Raw genomic sequence first — 19,183 nt, forward strand, 5'->3', positions numbered from 1 at the left:
ATACCTTTATTCCTGAAGGGTCTGTGTCCTTGGTCATCTAACTGGATTAGGCAGATGTAGTTTCCCATCTTTAATCGCAGGACATGGTAACACCAAGAGATACCCTAAAGGATCTCCTGTACTCCAGACAGAATATTTCTTACCTTCATTGTGGAGAAGCAATCCAATGTCCCTTTAGTAATCTGAATCAATCACCAGTCCTAACACTGGTATTCTTTCTTAGCCTGTTGGTTTAAGGGTATCAGAAGCCCAGAGTGTCCAGGGGGAGTCTGAGCTTCCAGATCAATAATCAAAGCTCTCCCTCTTGTGGAATCAAAACTCCTAGGCTAGCAGAACTTAAGGTCATGGGAACAGGAAGCAAAAACTTTCCTAGTGGATCACTAGGGGTGACAGCAAGTGGAAGTATTCCCTGTTCTAACCTTTGATTCATGAACCTGTGGATTCTTGCTATGGGAGAAACAGTACCATATACTGGATGCTAATTCAAAGCATATACCACCTTCTAGAGAACCCTGCTCCTGTAGTTAGAGTTTTTCTCTCCGGGTCCCCCTAAGCCCCGGCAGTCCCATAGCCCACTTATAAAATAAACATACAGATGCTTATATTATTTAAACTGTTTGGCCATTAGCTCGGGCTTACCATCGTCTAGCTCTTACTCTTATACTCAGCCCATTTCTGTTAATCTATATGTCGCCATGTGTTCCGTGGCTTTACCTGCTGCCTTTACATGATGCTCTCTGGACAGCAGTCTGGCTTCTCCTATCTGCCTTCCTGTTCTCTCAATTCTCCTCTCTGCTAGTCCTGCCTATACTTTCTGCCTGGCTACTGGCCAATCAGTGTTTTATTCATCAATCGATCATCCACAGCACTGCTCCAGCCCTTGAGGTTTCTGTACTTAATTGGCACTGTAATGTGTCTTCAAAAGGCCTTCCCATATTTCTGTCAGGCCAGCTGCTTTCAGGATGGCGGGAACATGGTAAGACCAGTGGGTTGCATGATTGCAGGCCTACTGTCACACTCTTTTGGCTGTGAAGTAAGTTCCTTGGTCAGAAACAATACTATGTGGACTACCACGGATAAGGCATTCTGCAAGCCCATGAATGGTGGTTTTGGTAGAAGCAATACATGCAAGAAAGGCAAATCCATAACCAGAGTAAGTAACTACTCTAGTAAGGAAAAAGTGTTGTCCTTTCTATGGAGGACATGGTCCAATGTAATCAGCCCGCCATATCTGTGGCTCAGTGGTGGTCTCTGTTGTCCTAGATCTGGCACTCAGCAGCAGTTGTAGCCAGGTCAGCCTTGGTGAGTGATAGACCATGTTACCAAGTCCAGAGTGGCCTCAAACTTGTGATCCTCCTGCCTCCACCTCCTTCAGCAAATTCTACCAGTGTGTGATACCATAACTGGCTAATAGTCTGGCCTGTTAAGCTCTGCTTAAAGTGTTCAACTGCTTTCCTAATCTAATCCCCAAGTATATTATACCAGCAAGCAGCATGATCAGGCCTGTCATAGCAGTACCCTGCTCCCTGGTACCAACTTCTGTCTTCATCACTGTTCTATTGCTATGAAGAGACACCATGACCACAACAACTCTTATAAAGGAAAGCATTTTATTGGGACTGGCTTACAGTTCAGGGGTTTAGTCCATTATCATCATGGCAAGAAGCATGGTGGCAGGCAGGCAGACATGGTGCTGGAGAAGTAACTGAGAGTTCTACATCTGGATCCACAGGCAGCAGGAAGGGAGAGTCACTGGGCCTGGCTTGAGCTTTTTAAACCTCAAAGCCCTCTTCAGTAATACACTTCCTCTAACAAGGCCACACCTCTTTTTTTATTATTTTATTTTATTTTACAATACCATTCAGTTCTACATATCAGCCACGGGTTCCCCTGTTCTCCCCCCTCCCACCCCCTCCCCTTACCCCCAACCCACCCCCCATTCCCACCACCTCCAGGGCAAAGCCTCCCCCGAGGACTGCGATCAACCTGGTAGACTCAGTCCAGGGAGCTCCAGTCCCTTCCTCCCAGACTGAGCCAAGTGTCCCTGCATAAGCTCCAGGTTTCAAACAGCCAACTCATGCAATGAGCACAGGACTTGGTCCCACTGCCTAGTTGCCTCCCAAACTGATCAAGCCAATCAACTGTCTCACCTATTCAGAGGGCCTAATCCAGCTGGGGGCCCCTCAGCCTTTGGTTCATAGTTCATGTGTTTCTATTCATTTAAGGCCACACCTCTTAATCCTTTCAAATAGTTCTACTCCCTAGTCTATGAGCTTATGGGGGCCGTTCTCCTTCAAACCACCCAAATTGGGGTTATATTGCTATGGGGAATGTTCATAGCCTTTTGAAGTCAAGATTGGCAAGGAATGAATTCTTTCCAGAAGGAACCAACTGTATTTATACCTTATTTTGATGTTTGAATTCTAAATTTGGGACTTTGGGCTATATTCAGATTTGAAGGCTTTGGGTAAATGTTGATGGCTCAACCAGGAGAGTATATATGACTATCCCCATTTTAAAATGTAAAACACTTCAGGTTCCGAGCATTTAAGATAAAGAATATTCTACCTGTACCAGCAGAAATACTCCAACATAGACTGAAAGAGACAGATGGCAAACACAGGGCAAGCTGGAAGAAGTCTTTGCATTTCCAGCATTCTCCAGTGGGGAAGCAGACTGATGAAAGTGCTCAGCTGCAAGCACATGCTACCTTCCAAGTAAAAAGAAGGTTAACTCAAGGGGCCTTGAGGTGGAACTTTGGCTCAGAGAGGGGGCCATCAAGCTACAGAGGACTACTGCTAAGCCTTGAAATGTAATGACATGCCTACTTGGGTCTCAAAATTTCTTGGTACTGCTAACTCTTCCTTCTATTTTCTCTGTTTTATGATGAGAGTGTCCATTGTTTATAACCAGTCCTGTCCTGCTACTGCATTTGAGGAGCGGAAATTGTATTTTCTAGTTATAATGGTCACAAATGGAAAGGAATCTTGTCCCAGGATGGCCCATATCCAGATTCTCATTCATACCTCATTAAAGTATATTGGATTTTGGGGTGGATGATATTGGGAAGATGCTGAACTTGGTCTGATGCTATTATATGTTAAAGAGTTTGGGAGTTGTTGAGATGGGATAAATGCATTTTACATGTGAAAGAAATGTGTATCCTTGGGGCCCAAGGGGCAGACTGTGGAACAATGAGTAATGTCTCACCCCAGACATCCATTCATAATCCTAGAAACCTATGAGCACTATTTTATGTGTCAAAGAAGACTTAGCAAACATAATTAAGGATTTTGAGATGTGGGAGAATATTCTTCCAATCTCAGTCATCTAGTGGTCCCTAAATGTAATCTCACATATTTCTTTAGAAGGGAATCAAGAGGAAGATCAGACTATAGAAGTAGGAGTTTTGATGACAGAAGCAGGAGATGATATGAACAAGGAATATAAATATCTAGATCCCTGAAGTGTAGAAACTGGAAGAGCCAATAAATGGATTTCTCCCTGGATACTTAGGTTTTGAGTTTTAGCTCTGTAATGCCAATTTTTGACTAGTAATCTCTAGCACTAATAAGGGTTTGTGTTGTTTTTTTTCTAAACTTTTAAATTACATTTATTTACTCATTTTAGTGTGTGTGTGTGTATATATGTGTATGTGTGAGTGTGTGTGTGTGTGTGTGTGTGTGTGTGTGTGTGTGTGTTCATACTCATGCCAAGGTGCATGTCTGAAGGTCAGATGACAACCTTCAGAGATTGATTCTCTCCTTCCACCAAGTCGTACCCAGGGATTCAACCCAGGTTATCAGGCTCAGCACCAGGTACCTTTACCCCCAAAACCATCTCACTGGCCTAAACTTGTACTGTTTTAAGCTATTATATTTGTGATAGTTCATTATAGTACCAACAGGAAATTAATACAATCTTAAATCAAGCCACAAGAAGTTATATTTGTAAAGATTAGATTTTTTATTAAGTATATAGCTCAATAGTAGAGTGCTTATCTGCCATGTACAAAAAGGCCCTATTCAATACCTAGTAACTCCTCCCAAATTATGTAGATTACCAGTTAAAAATCTTATCAGTCAAATGAATGTCTCTTTAAAGCATCTTAAAAAAACATCTTGTGACCAAGCCCACAATTATATTAGCACCCAGGAGGCTAAGAAAGGATTGTGTATCTCAACCTGGACTGTGGTGCAAATTTCAGGCCAGCTTATGCTACACAGGGAGACCCTGTCTTCAAAATACTATTGTGACAGTTTCACAATAACAAAATTGCTCTAAATACACATCAAAGAGCAGCCGTACTCCTACCAAGGAAAAAGATGCTTCCTCACTAAGTATGACAGCTAAATAGTTCTCTGCTTCATTTTAGATACTTAGCAATTCATGGGCAGCTCCTTTTTTAATCTTGTTTTTCTCTATGTCTGTCTATCTATTATATGTATCTATATCTGTCTGTTTTGTCTGTCTGTCTATCTGTCTAGTCTATCAACAGGATCTCATTATGGTGCCCAGGCTGGCCTCAAATTCCTAGCCTCAAGTGACCTTCCTGCCACAGTTTCTCAGGTGCTGAGTGTAGGTGTCCACCTACCACATTCAGTTTTTTTAACTATGAGATAATCCACTTTATGAATTTATTAAACTTACTATTAAACAGAAATCTTAATATGAATTCTTTTCTAATGTTACTGCACATAAGGACCTTTTCATAGTGTAAATATTAACTTGTGTTCTGTTTGTGTTTGTTACTTTTCTGTATGCATCTTATATTAAAATAGACATGTTATTACATAAAATTCTAATAATTATTCACTTATTTTTGATTGTCTGACTTGTTTCCAAAGATTTTATTTTTCTATAAATGCCTATGTGTAGATCATCGTTTCTTTGGAGTGTATTTCCAGAATAGGGATTTTGCGTAATGATAAGATTAACTTCCTAGCATTTGCAACATGCTGCCAGACTATTCCTCAGGAAAACCAACTAATTAAGCATTGGTTTTTATATCAATAAGATAAAATATACCTTTCTGTTTTTACTACCCTGCCGGCATTGGGTTTTATTATTTATTTTGTTAGATTAATAATTTTCATATGCAAAATTATTTTAATTTCCTTTCATTCCTAGCAACAGCACATTTTTCCATTTTCCTTTGTTTTTAAACTTGTCTACTAGTGCATGATTATATAGTTGGAACTATATACTTTTGTATATATTGGTTCTAAAAAAATATCCCCAGGCATGATGGCTTGGCAGCAGGACTATAATAAGTTGTAAGCAAGCCTAGGCTACTTAGTGAATTTCAAGCAAGCCTAACCTACAGGCTGAGACCCTGTCTCAAAAAGCCCCATGTAATATATGCATACATACATACATACATACATACATACATACATACATACGTGTGTGTGTGTGTGTGTGTGTGTGTGTGTGTGTGTGTGTGTGTTGCTCCTGGATGAACCTAAGGGCTCACTCACTTACTAAAATGCCATACCACTGAAACCCTGACTCTGGTTTTTGGCTTGGTTTGGTTTTGAGTCAAGGTCATACTATATAATCCAAACTGGACTCAGACTCATGACCCTCTTGTCCCAGCCTTCCAGATGCTGGGATTCCAGGTGTGCATCACCACAATCAGCTCCCCTTATTCTTTAAACTTGGGGCAAAATTTTATTATTCAGATGTGTAATGTATATATATTTCCTTTGTAGAACTTTTAAAATATGAAATTCATTGTATGAAATATTTTTTCACTTCCTTAGGAATTGGAAAATAATCTTTAGTTTTATCTGAATACATATACTGTTCTGGTTCTCATTTTTGTAAGTTGTAAGTTTTCTGACTACCAACTGACATGTACATACTGACTTCTGGAAACTAAAAAAATATAGGAAAGAACCTAGAGAAAAAAGATTTTAAAACACTTATAATTTAACCACTAAAGAAGCCATCTTTTTTGTTTGTGGATGTTTGTTTATATTAAGCTTTTAGAAACGCACTTGTTTTTAGAAAAATGTTCTCATAGACATTGTGATCTACTTTGTGCAACATAGTGATATGTCCCATTTTAGTAAGTAGCCTCTCAGAACCCAGTGTCATACCTATCTTAGCATAATATCTTCAATTTTTAATAAGCTCTTGATTCGCTTGTTTTCATAAATAGTAATTTTTCATCTATTTTTAAATTGTCAAGTTCATTCTCTTGCCATTTTTGCAATAGACATTAAAATTTCTTACCGGTTTCTATGGGTGTTTTGTTTTGTTTTAAAGACAGGGTTCTCTGTGTCGCCCTGTGTCTTAGTTAGGGTTTCTATTGTTGTGAAGACACCATGACCATGACAGCTCTTAAGGAAAACATTTAATTGTGGTGGTTCACTCACAGTTGAGAGGTTTAGGCCGTTATCATCACAGCAACATGGTGGAGTGCAGGCTGAGATGGTTCTGGAGAAGGAGCTAGAGTTCTACATTTTGACCTGCAGGCAACAGGAAGTGGTCTGAGTATCACACCGAGGGAAGCTTAAGCAAATTAGACCTCAAAGCCCACCCTCACAGTGACACACTTCCTCCCACAAGGCCACACCTCATCCAACAAAGCCATATCTCCTGATAATGCCACTCCCGGTGAGCTTATGGAAGCCAGTTACATTCAAACTACCACACCCTGGCTGACCTGAAACTCACTATGTAGACCAAGATGGCCTCCAACTCAGAGATCCACCTGCCTTCTGAGTGCTGGAATTAAAAGCGTGTGCACCACCGCCCAGCATTATTTTTATATTAAGAGTGTAAGTACTTTGTCTTTCATATCCTGAGTTGTTTTGCCTTTTCAAGTTTACATTTCCTTTTGTTTTATAGAAGTTTTTTTTAATTGTTTTTTTTTTTGAGACAGGGTTTCTCTGTGTAGTTTTGTGCCTTTTCTGGAACTCACTTGGTAGCCCAGGCTAGCCTCAAACTCACAGAGATCTGCCTGCCTCTACCTCCCGAGTGCTGGGATTAAAGGCATGCACCACCACCGCCCGGCTTAGTTTTTTTAAGGTTTACTTATTTTAGATGTATGAGTGCTTTGCCTGAATGTATGTATATGCAGTATGAGTGTGTCTGATAAACATGGAGGCCAGAAGAGGGTATTGGATCCCCTATAACAGGTGTTATAGACAGCTGTAAGCTGTCATGCGGGTGCTAAGAGTTGAACCCAGGTCTTCTGCAAGAGCAGCAAGTGCTCATAATTGCTGAGCCATCTCTCCAGTCCTGGTGTAGAGAAATATTAGTTTTGTTTGGTGAGGGTTGTCTTTACTTTTGTTTATTTTTATTCTGAGAGTATCTCACTCTGTAAACCCAGTCTGCACTGGAGCTTACTGTGTATACCAGTCTGGCTTGAACTTAAGAAAATCCTCCTGCCTTTACCTCATAAGTGCTCATATTACAGGCATGAAGCCCCCATGATCAACTAAGTTTGATGTTTGTAGGTCAGATCTATTTCCATTGCATGTGTAGCCCTGGCTGTCCTGGAACTCTCTCTGTAGCTGGCCTCGAACTCACAGAGATCTGCCTGCCTCTGCCTCCTGAGTGCTGGGATTAAAGGCATGTGTCTTCATGCCCTGCCTACATTTAACTCTTAAGCTAAATTTAAGACTTTAACTGATGCTATAAGGTAAAAATCTAACGTTTTTGTTAAAAACAAACCAGTTATTCAAGCACTACTCACTTAATAGTTGAAAGTCTTTAAGTGGCATCTGTTGTTTACATGCCTACTCTCATTCACATGTGTGTGTTACCTTGAGGTTATAGCCACTACTGTTTGGTCTTTCCTAGTACTACATTTTTTTCTTTCTTAATCTTTTTAAAAACTTTTATATCTTTTTAAATTAAAATACAATTTCATTATTTTCTTCCTCCTTCCAACCCTTCCGACACTCCCCTTTGCTCTCTCTCAAATTCATGGCTTTTATTTCTTTAATTGTTACACACACACACACACACACACACACACACACACACACACACACACACTCACACTCCTAAATTTTTAAATACAACTTGCTTAGACAATATAATTTATTATAGATAAGGTTTTAGGGCTAACCACTTGGTATTGGATAACCAATTTGGGGGCTCCTCCCTTGAGGAAGACTATTTCTCCTGCTCTCAGCATTGGTTGCCTGTAGTTCTTTGTCTAGGGTTGAGATCCGTGAGATTTCCCTCTTCCATGTTAGTGTGTCTATTGGTGTCATCCTTGTTCAAGTCTTTAGGCAGCCATGTTGATGAGACTTCAGGGTGAAGCTTCTCTGACATTTCTGGGAGATGAAATCTCCCAGCAAACTTCCTCTTCCTCTAGCTCTTACAATCTTTCTACTCCTAACCCCCTGCTTCTAATATGATCCCTGAGCCTTAAGTGTCAGAGTGGTGTTACAGATGGATCGCTTGGGTCTGGGTACCACAGTCACTTGTTCTCTGCATTTTGAACAGTTGGAGTTTTGTATAATGGTGATGAGTAAGAACTGTACTTATCTGTGGGTGTAAGGATAAATATTTAAAGTAGTTTGGTGCTGGGGTCCAGCCTTGGCTCAGGTTCAGGTCCTGAGACAGGGAAGGGGTGTTGGCACAAGGGAAAATTCTGATCACCAGGTGGCTTGCACTCAAGTGGCTCCTAATAGCTCGAGGTATCTTTATTTATACTTCAACAGAGTTTTTTCTACCAGGCTTACATATACAACTATATTATTGGCTCCTTTTTTTGACTTTTAAGAAATATATCATATTTTAAGAAACCCATTGTAATCATTATATAAGCCCCCATTGTTCCCCTTTATGCGTCCCCCAATACACCTTCCCACCCCCTCAGAACCTTATCCTAGACACAGAGCTCAGCGTTTTTGCAGGCTGAACTAAGTATTGAGCCAGACACATCCTGCTCTGCAGCACTGATGTCAGCTGGCGGCAACTTGCGGTTACAAAGTTCAAAAATAATGACACGGGCACAATGCTTTAAGGACAACAGTATTCAAACCCAGACAATTCTTTCTTGTCTGCAAGATATGTTTTTACACAGTTCCCTTTTCTGCAAAAGGATCCCATGTCTCAATTTCTCTGTAAAGGCAGACTTTGCTAACATGTCTGCAAGATATGTTTTTACATGGTTCCCTTTTCTGCAAAAGGATCCCATGTCTCAATCTCTCTGTAAAGGCAGACTTGGATAAGGCACTCTTTTCCCATCCCACTATACCATATTTCTTCCACCAATATAAGCTCCTGTGTATGGTAAAGATGGATCTATCCATCCCATGTTTTACATTGCATTATTCCCATCAGAATATACTCGATCTTATCATTGATTCTATATGATTGGTGCCCAGGGAACTTACCCTCAACAGTTGGCAGGCACTATGTGTATTCCTGAGGGTTTTTTTCCCCTATTCTGTATATGCATGCCTTACTCTCCTCTCTAGAACTGTGGGACATGGTTGATGTTCCAAGTGTTGTTTTTTCATCTGTACCTAACTGACTCTATTGAGTCAGAAAAGCTCCTAAGATTAGGATTTGTAGTTAGTAATTCCAGATAAGAGATTTGAGAAACATTAGCCCCATGCTGAAACTGAGGGGAAAATATTTGTGAAAGAACAGAATTTCCAGGGCAAATTACAGCAGTCTTGCTGGATGGGGGAGGAGGCAGCAAGCGGCAGCAGTCACAGCAGGTCCTCCGTGGTCTGTCTGAGTCTGAACTGCACCAATGTTGGTTAAGTGGCGGTGCTTGTGGCTGTACAGGCAGTGGCCGTGCTGATGGAGGAGAGTGCTGGATGTATCAGTGACGGAAGAGTCACGAGCCATGGTTACCTTTCTAGAGCTTTATTGGAGGGGGGGAGAGAGACAGACAGACAGACAGAGACAGAGAGAGACATGGAGGGGGGAGAATATGGAAGGAGAGAGTGCGGAAAGAGAGAGGGCACAGAGGGCATGCCTGCATTTTAGGCTGGGATGCCATCACAGGCTGGTGATGTAATTAAGGATATAATCCTTACATATTGTATATACTTATATACTTATTGTATAAGTTTTTCTTACATTAGTTATAACCTTCTTTTATTATTTTAGACAAAAAAGGGGAATGTGGTGATATATTATGTACCCTATAAAAATTAGCCTGGAGATCAGAGAACAGAACAAGCCACTAGATTAAACATAGATGCCAGACAATGGTGGCACACACCTTTAATCCTAGCACTTGGGAGGCATGGATCTCTGTGAGTTCAAAGCCACCCTGGACTACATGAGTTTGACTCAGTCTAGGAGAGAAAACAGGTGACACACATCTTCAATCCTAGTACTTGGGAATCATATACCTTTGCTTGGGAAGCACACACACTTTTAATCCCAGGAAGTGATGGCTGGGCAGAGAAAGGTATATAAGGTATGAGGGGACAGGACTAAGGCCTTCTCAGGCTGAGGCGTCCTAGAGGTAAGATGTGGCAGTGGCTTGTTCCTTTGTCTTTCTGATCTTTCAGCATTTATCTCAATATTTTTTTTTTTTTTTTGGTTTTTCGAGACAGGGTTTCTCTGTGTAGCTTTGCGCCTTTCCTGGAACTCACTTGGTAGCCCAGGCTGGCCTCGAACTCACAGAGATCCGCCTGGCTCTGCCTCCCGAGTGCTGGGATTAAAGGCGTGCGCCACCACCGCCCGGCTTATCTCAATATTTTGGCTCTGGAGATCTTTTAACACTCGGGTTACATTGAGTAGGTCTTAGTTAAGTCAGAGAGCTGTTGGTTACTGCCACGGTATGCATGCCACTACTGCACCCTTAGAAATATCATGCCATGCTGGTCATTGCTGTAGTTCACAAACATTATACCTGAGTAGGACTATTGATTGCTTCTCTCCATTTCAGGCTTGCATATTGCCTTCTAGTACTATACTTTGAAAGCTAAACCCCAGGGAGGAGGCTTTCAGGTCAGAATTTGCTTAGATGCTGAGCCCCCATCTTGTGTCCAAAGTACGTGGTGTCTTCAATTCTTGGAGGCAGCCAAGGGCAAGGCAATAGCTTATGTTTTAGGAGTCTGACAAACCATTCAAAAGGGAGCTTTTCCTGCATGGTATATACAAACTTATATGTTTTATATGTAGTTTTAGATGAATCATTAACATTCTTGATGACTTTTCAAGACATCCTAACTTACTTTGCCCTCCTTTTTCTGTATTTATCACCTTCCCCCTTCCTAACTAGAGTCCCTACTTTTAAAATTTTCCCTGTTCAGATCACTTACACCCTGCTGTTCTCTTCTCTATTGCTCTCTGTCTCAGCAGTAGTCCATTTTTACTTTCCTGGTTCCTGCAGTTACTCCAGGTTATATACTCACATCTAAAGAGTTGGAGCTAGGAACCACAGATGAGACAGAACCATGAGATTTATCTTCTGGGTCTGAATTACTTCATTCAATATAATCCCAAAGACTGATAATAATAAAAGAAAATACAGACAAAAAGATGCTAAATTTGATATATTGTACCCCAATTAAAAGCAGAATTTCAGGGCCAGTGAGATGGCTCAGAAGATAAAGAAACTTCCGAGCAAGCCTTTGGACCTGAGTTCCATCCCTAGGACCCACACGAAGTTGGAAAGAAAGATCCAACACCACAGAGTTGTCCTCTGACCCATGCATGTGTGCCTTGGCACATACATTCACATATATCATGCACACACTGTAATAACATTTTAAAAAGCAGAATTTTAGCTTCAGGTATAATGGAATAGCTTGTAGTGTTTTTAGTCTTTATACTAAGAATAGACAAAAAATGAGAAGAAAATATTAGAAGACACATTAGGAAGCCTAGGAAACTAAAACGAATAAATGAACAAAAAGACAAAGAAAAAATATCTAGACAAACAGCTGCTCCTCCTCCTCCTCCTCCTCCTCCTCCTCCTCCTTCTCCTCCTCCTCTTCCTCCTTGTTTTTGTGAGAGAATACCTCACTGTGTAGCCCAGGCTGGCTTCTAACTCACAATCTTCCTGCCTACTATTCGGTCTTCTTGCCTCAGTCTTCTGTGTGCAGGAATTATAAGTTTGGTTCAGATACACAGACCTCTGTTAATATAGTATTGGAAGTTCTCCAAGAACAATTAAACAAGAAAAAAATATATCCAGTCATAAATAAATAGTTGAGATAATGACCTGTGTTCATTTGTGCTCTGATAGGGGAAAAAAATCTAAAGATTTCACATGTATTGAAAAAGCCTTTTAGGGGGCTGGAGAGATGGCTCAGAGGTTAAGAGCACTGACTGCTCTTCCCAAGGTCCTGAGTTTCATTCCCAGCAACCACATGGTGGCTCACATCCATCTATAACTGGATCTGGTGCCCTCTCTGGCATGTAGGCAGAAACTGCATACATAATAAGTAAATGGATGAATGAGTGAATAAATAAAATAAATAGCCTGTTAGAAGCTGGGCAACAGTAGTGCATGTCTTTAATCCTAGCACTTGGGAGGCAGAGACAGGTGGATCTCTGTGAGTTTGAGGCCAGCCTGGTCTACAAAGTGAGTTCCAGGACAGCCAGGACTGTTATACGGAGAAACCCTGTCTTGAAAAACCAGAGACTATTACACAGAAAAAAAAAAAAAAACGAGAGAGAGAGAGAGAGAGAGAGAGAGAGAGAGAGAGAGAGCCTGTTAGAACTAATAAATTCAGCAAAGATAAAGGACATAAAATCACATATTTTCATTTCTATACATTAAAAATAAATGAACCAAAAAGGAAATCAACAAAACACATTTATAGTTGCATCAAAGACAGTAAGAATGAATATAATCAAATAAGTAAAAGACTCATTTGCTGAAAATGATAAATGTTAATGAAATAAATTAGTGAAAATTGGAATTATTTTATTGTCTGGAAAACAGATATAACGAGATAAATATTGAAGGTACATAAAATACATAAACTGTTTGTATTTAGTATTTACATTTGTGAGCCATGAAAGCAGAGAAAAGCCTGGGATAGAAAAGGTGTCAATAGCAGGAGGGATATGGAGAAGTGTGGTGGATATATTGTGCACCCCAATAAACTTATCTGGGGGTCAGAGAACAGAACAGCCATTATATTAAGCATAGAGATTAGGCAGTGGTAGCACACACCTTTAATCCTAGCATTCCAGAGGCAGAGATCCGTGTGGATCTCTGTGAGTTCAAGGCCACACTGGAAACAGCCAGGCATGGTGACACATGCCTTTAGTCCCAGGAAGTGATGGCAGGAAGCAGAAAGGTATATAAGACGTGAGGACCAGAAACTAGGCTGGTTAAGCTTTTAGGCTTTTAGCAGCAGATCCATTTGGATGAGGACTCAGAGGCTTCCAGTCTGAGGAAACAGGATCAGCTGAGAAATTGGTGAGGCGAGGTGGCTGTGGCTTGTTCTGCTTCTCTGATCTTTCAGCGTTCACCCCAATACCCAGCTCCAGGTTTGTTTTTATTAATAAGGCCTGTTAAGATTCGTGCTATAGAGAAGGAGAAAAACAGAAAGGGTATGGGGGCTGCATGTGGTTAAAATAATTGATACTTGAAAGAAATTCTCTTTATAAAACCCATTTCTTTGTCCAATGAATGTACACCAAAACAAAATTTAATAAAAATGGTAAACCCTAACCCCAACCCTGAGTAACCCTAACCCTAATCCTAAATGGACTAAATAAGGGTGTATTTTATATGCATATATTTATCTGTGTGTGCATGTGTAACGATAATAATTAAGAGGCCATGAATCTGAGTGGGAGTGTGAGAGACATAGAAGTTTAAGGGGGGAGTGGGTGGGGTGAAAATTGTGCAAGTACTTGTGTGAAATTCTAAAAAAATAATATCTGTAAAAAGTGTTCAAAACTGATCAAAAATTCAATGAGATACCACTTAACAGGTATTGTAATGACTGTTGGTGAAGATTTGTGGGTAGCAGGGTGGTGGTTACTTAAAAAGTTTAACATAGGGAGGGTCTAGAGAGATGGCTCAGTGGTTAAGAGCACTTGTGCACTTGTAGAGGACCAGGTTTAGTTCCCAGCACCCACACGATGGCTCACAACCATCTGTAACTCCAGTTCCAGGGGACCCAGTACTCTCTTCTGGTCTCTTTTGACACTAGACTCACAAAACACCTGTACACATAAAACAAAAATAAATCTAAGTTTTAAAGTTAAACCTAAAATAGGTATATGATTCAGGAATTCTAAGTATATATGCAAAAGGAATGAAATGAGGAAGTTGAATAGATATTTTCTCTATTACTGTACAGTATTGTTCACAATAGCAAAAAAAAAGGAAAAAAATGGGAACACCCCAAATATCCATCAACAATTGAATAGAAAAGCAAAGGTGGCATATTCATAGGATAGAATATTTGTTCTTTAAAAAGGAAGGAAATTATAATGTGCTATAACATATATGAACTTCAAAGATATTGTGTTCAATGAAATAAAACAGTTTTAAAAGAAAGAGATTTATGATTCTAGTTGAGTAGTCAAATTCACAGACACAAAGTAGAAATTTATTGTCAGAGCCTGGGAGGAGAAGGGAACTAGTAAGTTTAATGGGTGTAGAGTTTCAGTTTGAAAGGATGAAGTAGTTCTGGGAGGTGAATAGTGGTGGCATTTACACAACGATGTATTTAAAGTCACTAAACTGTACTCTTAAAATTACTAAAATGATAAATTTTATTGTACACATATTTTAGTGTGATAAAAAAGATATTAGCAAAGGCAAGCATGATGGCTAAGCAGGAAAAAGCGCTTGCCACAAAAGCCTGATGACTTGAGTTTGATCCCAGAAGCCCAAAGTGAAAAGAACCAGCTACAAAGGTTGCCCTCTGACCATGTGTGTCATGTCATGAGCATGTACACACACACACACACACACACACACACACCATATGCAATAATAATTAAGACTTTACTAATACAAATTCATTAATAAACCTAGTCTTGATATTTATCCCAGAGCAAATATGTGCTTTATTCAGTGGAACTTGGAATTGAGCATTCTCTGGTCTGCTCCCTTACAAGTTGAAGGAACTCTGAAAATGTAGCATGTTTAAGGGTTGGAGGGGGGGATGGGGGGAGTTGGGGGGTGGCTAAATTAATGAAACACTTGTCTTACAATCGTGAGGACCTGAGTTTGATCCCCTGCATAAGCATAAGAATGTCAGTAATGGAATGCATGCTCAGAGACATGAGGATCCTGGGCTCACTGGCCCCCAAGTCTAGCCCAATTGGTGGACTAGGTTAACGAGAGACTGGAACTCAAAAGGAGATGAATGACATTCCACTGGAAACCTGCATGTGTACTCACACACACGTGCAGGAAAGGCAGCATATTTGGTAAAGATAGCAAATCAAGTACTCAGGAAAGTGTGGGGTAGCCAAAAACATGTAGTAGGGTTCTATCTCCACTGACAAGAAAGGGTATTCAATGTACTGGGGAGGAAAAACTTTTTAGAACAATATGTAAAGTATTTTTCTCATTTGGTGATAGGAAAAACGCATTGTCAGTGAATGAACATTTCCTTATTGTATCTAAAACTGTATTTAATATAGTTCTATATTTATAGTAATATATTTAACATAGATATGGATTACAAAATAGATTCTAATTTTAGAAAGCTAAACCATAAAGGAAGACACTTTAAACTGAAGGAAATCAGATAGATGTGTGTCTATGTATATATGTGCATTGTGTGTATCTGTGTAAACAAATATTGTTTTCATTTGTACTCTAAGAATAGCCTGACCACTTCTCAATTCTGTGTCAGGATGCAACAGTAGAATGAAACTCAGTGGACGACCCTACAGGCTCATGGGTGTGCTTGGAACGTCAAAACTCTATGACATTCGCAAAACAATCTTTACTTTCACTCCACAGGTGAGTGGGATAAGCTGCAGCATGCGTTGAGATGAATGGAAGTAAGAGGGAGAGGGACGGCAGAAATAAAGCATTGGCTGGAATTGGATTAGTCGTGTTGTGCCCAGATCGTAACCCCAGAGAGACCACCAAAGACGAGCATGCCAGAATGCAAAAGCAAGGTTTAATTCTGGATATCCAAAAGCAATACAAGCCTAGGCAGGGACTTTGTCCAGTACATCCAATGCAGTGGAGGCTGGAGGAAGCGCCCACCTGTCTGCAAGCTCAGCTTTTAAAGGCAAAAGCCACAAGTTTACATCATTTAGGGGTGCTAGTACGGGTACAGTTCTGATTGGCTCGCTTCTAGGGGTTTTCTAGAAATCTTGGCTTAATCTTACTTCTAAGGGAGTGGTTGCCCGCCACCATTTCTCATTGGCTGCCCTCAGGTGGGGGCATTTCTGTGGTCAGTTACCCTGGAAACCAGGGAGAGGACATTCCATAGTCCAGCAGTCATTACCTCGTGACTATCTTGTGACTCTACTTTTATACTTCCTGGTTTCTGGAATCTGAACTGACTAGTTTTAGTAACTCATGGCCTGTACCTAAAAGGAGAAGTCTCGGGCCTTAGTTTTAGGGTGAAAGCATTTTGGTCTTATTTTTAAGATGGCTCATTTTGGTCACACAAGTTGCAGTCTCACAGGGCCTTGCATATATTAAATGGCTCAATAACTGTTGAATTGAACTTGCTGCGTACAGCTTTGCCAAGTGACTGTTACTACCAAGAGTAGTCCCGGGTGTTGAACTGTGACTGGGATTTTCCAAGTGTTTAGGGACTTACAGCATTTTCCTTATTTTCAGAAGTTAAACTAAGACTGTTTTTGTCCTTTATGAGTGAAACACAATCTACTTTATTTAACTGCTAAATTACGTGTTCCCTATTGTGAGGGAACCCTTTCATTTACATAGAAATCTTCAATGTCCTCTTTTTAAAAATATCAGGACTATTAGGCCATAATTATACAGATTAGTGGCTGGATGTGTAACATGAATTGCTAAACGGTCTTTTAATAAAAACCCAGAGCCTGATACTGGGGTGAAACCTGAAAGATCAAAGAAGCAAAGCAAGCCACAGCCACCACCTCTCACCTCACCAACTCCTTAGCCTGAAAGCTCCAGCCGAAATAGTCTTCTCAGCTGAAAAGGCTTAGTTCCTGTCCCCTCACACGTTATATACTTTTCTCTGCCCAGCCAAATTACTTCCTTCTTAGTGCTGGGATTAAAGGCATGTGACTCCCAAGTACTGAGATTAAAGGTGTGTGCCACCACTGTCTGGCCTCTAGGTCTAATCTAGTGGCTGGCTCTGTCCTCTGATCTTCAGGCAGATTTTATTAGGGTACACAGTATGTCACCACACTTACATTTGTTAGCTACATAATAATAGCTCTACGATCAATTGCATATGAGTATGGTAGTAGAAGGAAACCAAGCATGGTGTCACATGCTTATAATCCCGGATCCTAGGAGGATGAGGCAGTACATTCAGAGCCAACCTAGGCAACGTGGTTAGCGAGGTCAGTCTGAGCTACATAGGAATATTCTGTCTCAGCCAAGGGCTGAAGATGGAGCTTAATGGTAAAGTATTTGCTAAACAAGCACAAGGGCCAAGGTTGGGTCCCTAGTAGCACAGTAAATATGTTGTGGAAGGAAAATTTTACTCCTCTGTTATATCTAAAACAGGGCATCTAAGATAGACGTAGACAAAAGATGAACTTATCCTAGACTCTATTCCTGACATTTCCACTTGCTAATCAGATGTGTGTGCTAGTCTACATACTGTCTCTGAGTCTTATTCTTCATATTAAAAGAAAAACGCCAAGTTGAGGATAGTGGTGCATGCCTGTAATCCCAGAACACAGGAATTAGAGAGGGGCATTATGAGTTCAGAGCTAGCCTCAACTACATAATGAGAAATTAGGAGGAATGGGAGGAAGGAGAGGAGCAGCTGCCTATACTAGGTGGTTGTAGGATTAAATGAAATTATATACTTGTGGGCTGGAGAGATGGCTCAGTGGTTAAGAGCACTGGCTGCTCTTTCAGAGGTCCTGAGTTCAATTCCCAGCACCCATATGGTGGCTCACAACCATCTGTAATGAGATCTGACATGCAGGCAGAACACTGTATACATAATAAATAAATAAATCTTTAAAAAAAGAAATTATATACTTGAAAAGATTGTAGGCAGTCACACACTTTAAACATATCAGAAACTAGCAGGATAGTGGTGGTGCACCCCTTTAATCCCAGCACTCAGGAGGCGGAGGCAGGTGGATTTCTGAGTTTGGATTCTCTAGACTAGGCTGAGTTCCAGGACAGCCAAAGCTACACATAGAAACTCTGTCTCAAGAAATCAAAAGAAAAAAAGAAGAAAATCAGAAACTATGTACTTTGGGAATTATTAGGCATTAAATTTGAGACTACTGTTTCCTCTGTGACTTGTATGCTTTATGAATAAGTGAACATTGAAAAATATTATTTGATATTTGTGAGAGCAAATTTTTCTGAATGATTGATTTTCCTTTTCTTAGTTTATAGACCAGCAACAGTTCTACCTGGCTCTGGACAACAAGATGATAGTAGAAATGCTTAGAACAGATCTCTCCTACCTGTGTAGCCGTTGGAGGATGACAGGCCAGCCCACCATCACTTTCCCCATCTCACACACCATGCTCGGTAAGGGAATGAGTGAGGTAAGCCGTATGTGTAGTCCTTCAGCATCCCACTGCAGAGCGGTATGCACCAGCTCACCTTCTGTGCCAGACAGTTTCCTAAGCTCCGGATGCACAGGGTGATAGGCAGGTAAGGTTTCTGTTCTATTCAAGCTTATGTTTTAGCAGGTAAAGACAGATGATAAATATGAAACAAATGGATGCATAAGAGTAGTTCACATGGTTTGAGAGCCATAATGTAAAAATGGAGAAGATAATTTTGATAATTGATTTCTGAGCCAATTTTCTAAAAATTGCATTCTACAATTCTTCTTAGAGAGAGTACTGGTACATCCTGCATCTGTTTTATTCCAGTGGAGCATCAAGATTTATAGGGAAGTTCCCAAGCCTCTCCTCCCAAAGCCTGTCTTACTGAAGAAGTAAGATCTAGGAGGGGAGAGTGCAAAGGTTTTTGGTTTGTGCTGGGGGTGGGGAGAGATGCTTCCTCACAAGGAAAGGCTTTATTGTTCTGAGTTCCTGCTGCTTTCTTTCTGTCTCTGCTTTTGCTTCCAAAAGGTCTGTGTGTACTGCCAAAGTGCATAGGATTCTTTTT

The 19,183-nt window shown here is 40.5% G+C and overlaps 1 protein-coding gene across 9 annotated transcripts in view; it reads left to right on the forward strand.

Moving 5' to 3' along the window:
- Window positions 1-19,183, forward strand: part of Phka1 (phosphorylase kinase regulatory subunit alpha 1) — a 138,798-nt gene that overhangs the window by 59,087 nt on the left and 60,528 nt on the right. For all 9 annotated transcript variants that reach the window (XM_076561791.1, XM_076561793.1, XM_076561792.1 and 6 more), the window contains exons 15-16: window positions 15,777-15,886; window positions 18,451-18,595. In XM_076561791.1, the coding sequence (XP_076417906.1) occupies window positions 15,777-15,886; window positions 18,451-18,595 (255 nt within the window). The remainder of the gene's footprint in view (window positions 1-15,776; window positions 15,887-18,450; window positions 18,596-19,183) is intronic.

The sequence above is a fragment of the Peromyscus maniculatus genome, chromosome X (genome assembly GCF_049852395.1).
Source record: "Peromyscus maniculatus bairdii isolate BWxNUB_F1_BW_parent chromosome X, HU_Pman_BW_mat_3.1, whole genome shotgun sequence".
Lineage (NCBI taxonomy): Eukaryota > Metazoa > Chordata > Mammalia > Rodentia > Cricetidae > Peromyscus > Peromyscus maniculatus.